Here is a 9,929-nt window from a genome sequence, read left to right on the forward strand (position 1 = left end):
GACTGAGGTGGTCTTTAATTAATCAGTGTTATAAGTATACCTCTCAAAATAAATTCTGAGGTATTCTTAAGATATTTTTATTTCTGGCTATAATTGATGAGCAGTAATGATTTTTTTTTTTACACAATCATTTGATCAGTATTTGTTACATTATCAACATAATTTGTCAGGCACATAACAAGAAGACACTCAGTGACAACATTTTTTAAAACAATGAATTTAATTAATTTATTGAACTGAATTTTCTCAAGTTTACAAAATTTAACAGAGTCTGGAGGCCTGGTCAAAAGAACACAAAATAGAAACGCCTCAACCTGCCATACAAAAGGCAGCTAACGTTCATGAAGTACCAGGGACAAACTAAACTCAGAAAACAAGTTATGAAAACTATAATCAGGACCCCCATCCACCAAAAAGATCCACAAGGTTTAAACTAACACTGTGCAGCATTCTGTAAAAGCCAATGCGTATGTAAGATATTTACTTTTTAAACATTGTGGAAGTTGAACTTAATTATGGGGTTTAATCTTATATCATTTTATCATTTTATTAATGGCTTGAAGTCAAACTGTATACTTTCTTTACCAGCTGGGAAGCCAAAGTGAATGTTTTTTGTTTTTTGGTATTTTTAATAACAAAAAACATTCAACTGTTAAATTGTATTATGTAGAACATTTTCAAATGTATCTAAACAAAAAAAAGAATGAATGACGTCAAAAAGTTGAATCTGAAAAAATGCAAAGTACTCATTTGCAGGTTTGAATGAAGTTTCCTGAGTATTTTGAACAAGTTGCGAGCTGAAAAGCTGAAGTTAAATAGGAGTTAAAACAACGTTGAAAGGTATAAAAATGCTTTAAAAAGTTTGAATATGTCAAAATTTGCATCTACAGATCCATTGATTTAGGCAAAGAAAATGAATTGCAATTCTTTGAATAACTCTAAAACTATGAATGTGAAGAAAAACTTGAATATGTGTCCAACTGAGCTGAATTTTGATGAGTAAATGGTGCTCTTATTTTGAAAATTTGTCTGAATCAGTGTATGGGGCTTGGGCTCCCTCATCATCAGACTCCTTGTGGTTGGACTCAGAAGGTGGAAGGCAGCTCCTTCGAGGAATCCAACCAATAGGAATGAGGCACCTGTATCCGCTGACAGCTGTTTCACACAGGCAGAGTCACAGCAGTGCGTGTGTGAGGCTGCTCACTCAGGAAAGTCTGAGTGTGAGGAGCCATCACTGCAACTGTGTGTGAGGTGCAGGCCTCCATCACTGCTGTCTGCACCGGGGTCACACACAGCTTGTTGGCTTGTGCAGGGACTTCTTGAGGCTTAGATGCAAACCCTGCAGAGCAAACACACACACACACACACAAGCGTAACACTCAATAAAACACATTTAAATGATGCAATGTGTTATAGCTTTGATGCTGGTGACGAATGAGAACACATCTTTACTGTGTTACAGAATTATATCTAACAAAGAATTAAGCTTTTATAGCTACAAATTTAAAGGAGGAGGTCTGTTTTGCTGGATTAGCAGAATTCAGAAGTGTTTGACTAGTTTGCCAAGAGTCTGTGATCTAATCTAATCAAATATGTGTGTTCACAAGCTGCTAGTTGCCATCATGTTTCCCATGAGAACCTTCCTGTGATCCACAGATCTTACGTCTCAAGTCGGACCGGGTCTTGTTGCTCCTTCTCTCGCCCTGCACACATCAGCACAAACACAAGACGTTTTTTCACTGGTTTTGTTCACCAGCTCTGTTGTAGTGATGTAGACGTGTATGTGAGCAGAGTGGACTAACATAGTTCTTATTGCAGGTCCAGCTAGGGTGCTGCTGTGAGTGGAGATGTCTCTCTATGTCGGACTGTTTGTAATACTTGTCCTTCTCCGACTCTGACAGAGCCTGCCACTGTGGATAAACGACAACACAGTCAGTACACACCTACGGGCAGGTCACACCCGTACAGGCATGTGAAACAAACACGGTCTGTACAACAAGACTGCAGTCCGAGGTGTCATTTAATGGAAATTATTATTTTTTGTGCGTGTCACATTTAGAGTGTCAAACATTCACAGCTAACACACTTACCATCTTTCCCATTGATGTGTTGAAAGCGCTACAATTTTTGAAGTCATGCTCTGCCACTATTTTAGTCCTCATCTCCTTCAAGAACAGCATGAAGGCGTTCAGAGGCTTCTTTATGTAAGGCTTACCATCGTCCTGCTTCTCTCCCCGTCTCCTGAAAATGGAAAATCAAACAGAAGAGGACACATGTATGAGGAAAGAAGACAGACACATGATATTAAAAAACCTTAAAGAGACCAACACGGGGGTTCCACCATATCCGTGTTCTGTCCATCTCCGACCGCTGCGGTCTGGCTCCTTCTCTCTCGTCCGTCAACCCCCACCGGTAGCGGTTTTGGAACGCAGCACGGAGCAGGACCTCCTCTCCTAATCGTCGATTCTTTATCGTCCTCTGCAAACCTCTGACCTGTTGACTCCAGGCCTGGCTCCGCTCGTCATGACAGTTTGTTGTTGTAGTTACGTGAAAAACGATCAGGCGTGTTTTATTCTGAAAATTAACCCGAAAGTTTTCATTTTATTTTGGTGCCTGACTTCCTGTCCCGCTTGATCTTCTCTGTTTGAGATTTATGCCTCGTGGGCTCCAACCTGCCGGATCAGACACGAAGCCGGAACGCAATGGAGCGGATCCAGTGGAAGTTAACACATTGACTAGAATAGAAACCTATCAGATCCGGTGCTGTGATGGATCGGAGACGGACCGGACACAGATCTGGTGGAATTTGGCCGTTAGACCAAAAGTTACACTCCAGTGGGTTTGTTTCTGTTATGTTTCTGTTACCTACCGGTATCTAGCAGAAGGCAGCTTTTGGTTCATAACTCTAGGGGGGCTCCACACTGGCACACTGATATACTGGAGACACAAACACACACTAAACAGAGGTTTTGATAAGCTGCATATGTGTCAGGTGTACCAGGTGTTAGAGTAATCCTTGCAGAAGTGGCATGTATAGAGTCAAACTAGCTAAGACAGTTTATAAAATGCTCATAAATGCATGATGAATGAGCCCCGTCTAGATTTAACCTTAATTTTACATGACAGTCAAACTTGCAACCAATATGTCTCTGACTTGGTTATGCAAAATTAGAATCCAGACAGTGTGAGCAAGACCCTGGCGCAAAGTGGGCTAAATATTACCCTGTTTTTTACCCGGAAACCAAGTTCTGGCAGAAACTAAGCTGAAACAAATATTGATTTTAAGATGAGTTTTTTTTTATTTTAAAGGATTTATTTGTACAGCTAAAACAATGTCTCTCTGATTCTACGGTCAGCAACGCTTCCATAGCGGCAGATTGTTATCAGTCTTCTTGTGGGACAGGCTAACATCATGTTCAAGTTAAAACATTAGCTCATTTATATGTTTTTGACCAATCCGAATCAAGTATTTAACACAGCAAAGTAATGATAGTTACTGATTGGTTTCTTGGGTAGCTGAGCCTGAAATTTGTTTCAAATCCCTACAATCTCTTATTCTCCTCTATCCCTCTTTTCAACCCCAACTCTGTCAAGGCAGATGGCTGTCTAACATGAGTCTGGTTCTGCTCAAGGTTTCTGCCTGTTAAAAGGACGTTTTTACTTGCCTCTGCGAGGTATGCTCATGGTGGATTAAGATAAGATAAGATAAGATACAATTCTTATCCTGTCTTGATGCTGGGTCTTTGTTGACAATTTAACATAGAGTATGGTCTAGACCTGCTATGTAAAAGCGTCTTGAGATAACGTTTGATTTGGCACTATACAAATAAAGATTGATTGGTTGACAATCAAATCTGCTTATTTCTTCTGCTTTGCGAGTATGCATCACAGCCTAAAAACTGGAGGTTTCAATTTTCATTTCAACAGTTCTAAAGTTGAGACAAAAGTCCAGAGTAGACGGGAGGGTTTTTTTCTGTTCACCTGTGACTGTTCCAGCACTGATACTATTATTAACCTGCTCTCTACTGCCCCACACCAAGACCCTGACAGTGAAGGTGGTTCAGAGCATGTGCGTGTATGTGTGTGTGTTGAGGTAATCAGGGCCTTACTGGGTGTGACAGAGGAGATGGGTAACAGCCTGCTTGTTCTTTTGGGTCATAGTTCCCAGCAGACTGAATGTACGGCAGGTGCTGTAAAAAGAGAGGGAAGTTTACATCAATTTATAAGGTTCTTGTGTGATACATTTCTTCTTTAACATATTGGTCATGTTCTTATCTTCCTCATATCATACTTGTTCGTCTGGCGGACTGTGGCAGGGACATGACTGCATGAAGTTTGGATTGCGGTAGACAATCGGATTAGCTTGTCTACTCCAGTTCAGTCCTGGAACAGCCATCAGTGTGTTTGCTCCCTCACAGGGGTGCAGGGAATGGAAGCACTGACCATATCTCTTGCTTTGACACTCTGACAGCTGAGGGTGGAAGTTAAAACTCGGCCATGGAAGGGTGGAAGGAGGAGGAGGAGGAGGAGCAGGTGCAGATGGAGATGCAGGTGAAGGGTTGGTTATGTCTCCAAACAGAACCTCAGTGGCTGAATGCAAAGTGGAAATCACCTCTTCCCAATCCATCTCTCCCACAGCATGGTCAATCTGTGCATCAAGATCCATCTTCAGGAGCTAAAGTTGTGCGCGTTGTCTCACTGGATCGTGTTTTGGCTGGACCAGTCAAGAAGAACCACTCCTGTCTGATTTCTTTCAGGTCACCAGGCTCCTGTGAATCACATTGTCAGAAAGCTGCTTAGAGACGCTTTTATGGGAAACAGAAGCACAAGGTTCATGCTAGGTTCTTACAGTCATGATGAGAAGGAGCAGCTTTTGTTTAAAACTACCTGTCCACAATCATCGTAGTCTTTTGTCTGGTGTGACAGAATGACAGTCAAATACAAAAAATTCACTTTGCTATATGAAAGCTACAATGACTTTTTCCAAGCATCCAGTATGTTTATTATATGATCATCCAATCAGTTATCACGCATCATAAGAGGTTTAACAATCCCAAAATATCAAGCTGTTAGCTGGTTTAACACCAACATCATGTAATATTTAGATAATCGAATAATATATTTGATTATATATATATATATTTTAAGGTGTTTTAATTCACTGAAATGTTCAGGTTTGGTTTTCTTACAGTTCTTCCAAATGTGGATAAAACCGCTGAATGAATTGATTTTAAAGTACTTTTACTTGTTTTTAAAGCTCTTAACAGCCTTGCTCCTCCATACATCACTGATTTTCTGTCATTTTATATTCCAGCCCAATCACTGAGGTCCTCGAATGCTTCCCTTTTAAATGTTCCTCGTGTTTCTCACACAAGCACCGAGAGATTTCTGTTCTTGAGCCCCTAAAATATGGAACTCTCTGCCTCTTTAATTATTAATTTATCTATTTATTTCTAGTATTCATCTGATCTTGTTAACGCTACCTTATGTTTAACTTTTCAGTCAATCAGACTTTATTTATAAAGCGCTTTTCATACAATGACATTGTGACACAAAGTGCTGTACATAAAAACAACTTAAAATAGAATCAATTAAGAAAAAGATCCCAGCCCCAGCCCTGACCCCAAACCCGACCCACAATCCTAAGGTTAAGAACACAGTATGCAACAATAGTAATAAAAACAATAAAAATAAAATAAATAAATAAAAAATAAAAAGAAGTTGCTGAACGAATATCATGATATCTCAATGAGGAAACACTGGAGGTAAAATAAGATGTTAAAACTCAATACAGGAAATTAAAATCACCAAAGTAAAATACATTTATAAGATAATAAAAGACTAAAATATTAAACCATTAAAAGAACTTCAGATGCTAGACTTAAAATAAATAAATAAATAAAGTATAATAAAAGTGACTAAATTTGAAGTAGATAATAAATAAATAAATAAATAAATAAATAAATAAATAAAACTATTATGAATAAAAATAAAACTTAGTTAAAAGCAAGACTAAAAAGGTAGGTCTTGAGTTTGCCTTTCTTTCCACTATTACTTATTTGATCAATTTTACAATATTGATTTGTCTTATTTTTAAGTATTTTATTTGTAATCATGCCTTTTATCATTTTACCATTGCTGTTGTTTACTGTGTCTCTGTTTTTCTGTGAAGCTACATGTTTTTATGTATGAAAGGTGCTATATAAATAAAGTGGAGTTGAGTACACATACAGCCTCACAAAGACGGCCAGGAGTAGGGTTGCCACCCGTCCCATTAAATACGGAATTATCCCGTATTTCACAATTATACATTGCAGATACATTAAGCTTATTAATAATTAATAATATATGATTAATTTGGAAAAATGTATCCTACTAATGAATCAACAGTATGATATGTTAAAAAGGAATAAATTATGTTTAAGCTACCATAGTGTTTCATTTAATATTTTTCGTAGATAGGCTATTTCTCATCAATACATCAAGAAAAAGACAGACAGGACTGAATAATTTAAAAAATACTATAAAATCCTTACTGTTATTAATTAATCTGTTATTCTTCTCCCCTATAGGTCACAGCAGCTGAGTTGACCCAGGTGTACCACACAGTCAAGCACAACCTCAGTTAAAACAGTTCAGACTGTGGACACAAACTTAATCAGAAGATATATAGTGATTCCAAAATTGGAAAGAAAATGTCTCTAGGGAGTTAACTAGTTTGTAAGCATTTACTCAAGTTGTGTGATGTCATGTGTATTTAATTGTTGTATCTGCTTTTACACAGTTTATGTTTGCAGATATTTTCTGAAAAATAGTGTGTTATAAAGTACTTCAAACTTTAACTAAAACATTATTAAAACTATGTCTTTATTATGATTTACCACAACTGGTGCCCCACCCCACTACGAGGCCATTGGTGGCCGGGCCCCTGCAGAGTGGCACCCCCACTGCCGAGCCAGGAGTCTCTACAAAACAAAAAACAATATCCTATACATTTCTGTTGTTTTGACTTTCTTAGATATTGTATCTTGTTTGAGTAACAAAAGTATAAATAAACAACGAATAACAAAAATAACAGTCCACAGTCCGGTCATTGTTTATTTAGCATAATGACGTAGCTATCACCTACATTTAAGCTAGCTCCTCGAGCTCTTACCTGCTGCTTTAACTGAGGGTTTACTTTGGTAACAGGGTTTGTATTTTCTTGATGAAAGGGTTTGGAGTATTTCTCAAAAATATGACATGTTCTCTTGATGTCTTCAGGTGGACCAGAACGAGGCACATGTCACGAGACGAGGGGACGTCAATCACGTCCACATTTGAAAAAAGTTCAAATGTGTCCAAATGTCCCGGTATGTTTCAGGATGCCACTCCCCACCATAGACTGTCCCCGCCTTTCTTATCTCTCCTCGGTTTTCTCGGTTTTCTTGTCTAATAAAGGGGGGGAAAAAAGGCCTCAAAAATCTTTTGAAAAATGTGTCCAAAACAATTAGAATAGAAATGAATTCACATGAAATAAATCTAATACTGATCTAAGAGGAGATGACAGAGATAATGAGACTTTTAAACATAAACTAAAAACGTATTTATTCAGTCTGGCTTTTATGTAGGGTATAACAATTGTATTACTTACCTTTTACTGTAATATTGATTTAAATGTTGCTTTATTATTTTAATAATTTTAACTGTTATCTTATTCTGTTTTTTTTAAATCTTTTTTTCTTTATCTACTCAGTTTTATTGATATTTTTAGCCTTAGTTTTATTTTCAGCTCTTATCCTTACCCTTTTTAAATCTATTTATTTTAACTATTTGTATTCTTAATTTTGATGCTTTAACTTATTTCAATTACACATATTTTATACACATATTCTATACAAACGATTGCACCTCTGGGGAATCCTCTGTTAAACTCCTGAAGTTTGCGGATGATACCACCATCATTGGTCTCATCCAGGATGGTGATGAGGCTGCATACAGATGGGAGGTGGAACAGTTGGTCCTTCTGGGATCTACTATCTCCCAGGACCTGAAGTGGACCTCCCACATAGACTCCATCAGGAAGAATGCACAGCAGAGGCTGTACTTCCTCAGACAGCTCAGGAAGTTCAACCTGCCCCAAGAACTGCTCACCATCTTTTACACCTCCATCATCCAGTCTGTCCTGTCTCTCTCCATCACTGTTTGGTTTCCCTCTGCCTCCAAATGTGACAGGCACAGACTGCAGCGCACAGTCAGGTCTGCAGAGAAGATCATTGGAGTCAGCCTGCCCTCCATCCAGGACATGTACCAGTCCAGGACCAGGAAGCGGGCCAGTAACATCTCTGCAGACAGACCCCTCACACCCTGGACACTCACTTTTCAAACTCCTCCCCTCCGGTCGGCATTACAGAGCTCTGTATGCAAAAACATCCAGACACAGGAACAGTTTCTTCCCCCAGGCCGTCACACTGATGAACATTTAACACTGTGTCATAAACCAGCTACCTCATGAACAGAGCCACCTTCATCCATGCACTATTGCACGTTATCATGTTTGTCTATTGTTTCTTTTTATTGCACTCGTGCCTTTTGTACTTATATATATATTTATATATTTAAATATCAGAGTCAAATTCTTTGTATTCTCTGATTCTGATTTATTGTTGATGTGCATTAGTCTCTATTTTATTTAATGTTAATGTTAATGTTCATTTTATTATTATTATTATTATTATTATTATTATTATTATTATTATTTCCCCCTAATATGTCTTGCCATTGTTTTATTTCTGCTTCTTTCTTCTTTTTCAATCACTGTAAAGCACTTTGGGTTGCATTGGATTTGTATGAAAGGTGCTATATAAAAAAGCATGATTGGTGATTGAATACGCTTTAGTTTTTAGGGTGGGTGTTTTCAAAGCAGCGAGTCGAAAAAAGGACCTTAGGAGACAGAATAACACAGCACATACAGCAGAAGTGTGTTCAGGCTGTATTAGTCACAGTGTAAAGGGATGTACACTGTGATTAAACCAGGCACCAATTATGAGCTTTAATACCCCTCACTGGCCAATCATGGTTCTATATGTATGTGTACTAATCAATGTGGCACAAGTTGAAACCATGCAAACAGGAAGTCTGATAATGAGCAAACTACCTTTAAAAACGCAAATGTGCCACATTGAATTCTGATGCATGAATGTCTGCTCTGTCACTTATCTTAAAATCTTGATACAAAGGCTTTAAAAATATCACTTTTCCTTCACCGTACTTTATTTCCTTTAAAGTGTTTCACACATTTTTATCTGTTTGAATTTTAGCTGACAGAGTCGTGACTGCTGCACACGCTGCTGTACATGTGGCGCCACCCTCAGGCCAAACTTGTATCTATTGCAGGATGGATTGCGTTTTATTTGCAATGATTTTAAGACCCTGACATGGCTGTGAAGAGCATGTTTGAAGGAGGAGGTTTCTCAAGAGCAGTAAGACATGGGAGGAGTGGCTTGATCAGAGCTTTTAGAGAAGGATTAGAGCCAGGTGTGTTTCCTTTCACCTTACCTGCAGGCAAACCCTGAGCTTCAGACTAGTTGTTTCTAAGTTTAATAAAAAATTGATTCCAGCAACCATCGTCCCCAATAAATGACCACAAATAAGAATTTTGTTCTGAAGGTGCTTTCACAGTCTTGGTGTTCATCTCTGCTCCTGTAAGCTAGCCTACATCCCAACAAGTGAGCAGTTTTGTTTGTGTGTTTTGACTGACCTCTCCCATCTGACATGCTTTAATCTGTAAATGTAATGTGACCTTCCTGACTTTTGATAGATCCTCAGAGTTGCTGAGTGTGTGAGACTGTGCTGTTACTGATATAAAATATCTGCTCTGGGTGTTTTTGATCATCTGTTTAAAAAGCTCCACACTAACCCAAGTTTAAAAACTCTGACAGTACAAAGCA

The 9,929-nt window shown here is 38.3% G+C and overlaps 1 protein-coding gene across 3 annotated transcripts; it reads right to left on the minus strand.

Annotated features, from left to right (window-relative positions):
- Window positions 1–197: 197 nt before the first annotated feature.
- On the minus strand, window positions 198–7,576 carry LOC117831676 (transcription factor 7-like 1-B). 3 transcript variants are annotated; one of them, XM_034710477.1, is made up of 10 exons: window positions 7,157–7,385; window positions 6,882–6,965; window positions 4,613–4,769; window positions 4,292–4,490; window positions 4,110–4,190; window positions 2,870–2,937; window positions 2,091–2,241; window positions 1,803–1,910; window positions 1,664–1,703; window positions 198–1,339 (listed from the first exon to the last, which is right to left on the minus strand). In XM_034710477.1, exons 3-10 carry the CDS (start codon window positions 4,654–4,656, stop codon window positions 1,161–1,163), a joined length of 870 nt encoding a protein of 289 aa, XP_034566368.1. In that variant the 5' UTR covers window positions 4,657–4,769; window positions 6,882–6,965; window positions 7,157–7,385; the 3' UTR covers window positions 198–1,160. The 3 variants fall into 3 exon arrangements, with proteins under 3 accessions (XP_034566368.1, XP_034566365.1, XP_034566366.1); XM_034710474.1 differs by having other exon boundaries at window positions 4,292–4,769; window positions 7,157–7,576; XM_034710475.1 differs by lacking the exon at window positions 6,882–6,965 and having other exon boundaries at window positions 4,292–4,769; window positions 7,157–7,387.
- Window positions 7,577–9,929: the final 2,353 nt, after the last annotated feature.

This window comes from Notolabrus celidotus, chromosome 19 (genome assembly GCF_009762535.1).
Source record: "Notolabrus celidotus isolate fNotCel1 chromosome 19, fNotCel1.pri, whole genome shotgun sequence".
Lineage (NCBI taxonomy): Eukaryota > Metazoa > Chordata > Actinopteri > Labriformes > Labridae > Notolabrus > Notolabrus celidotus.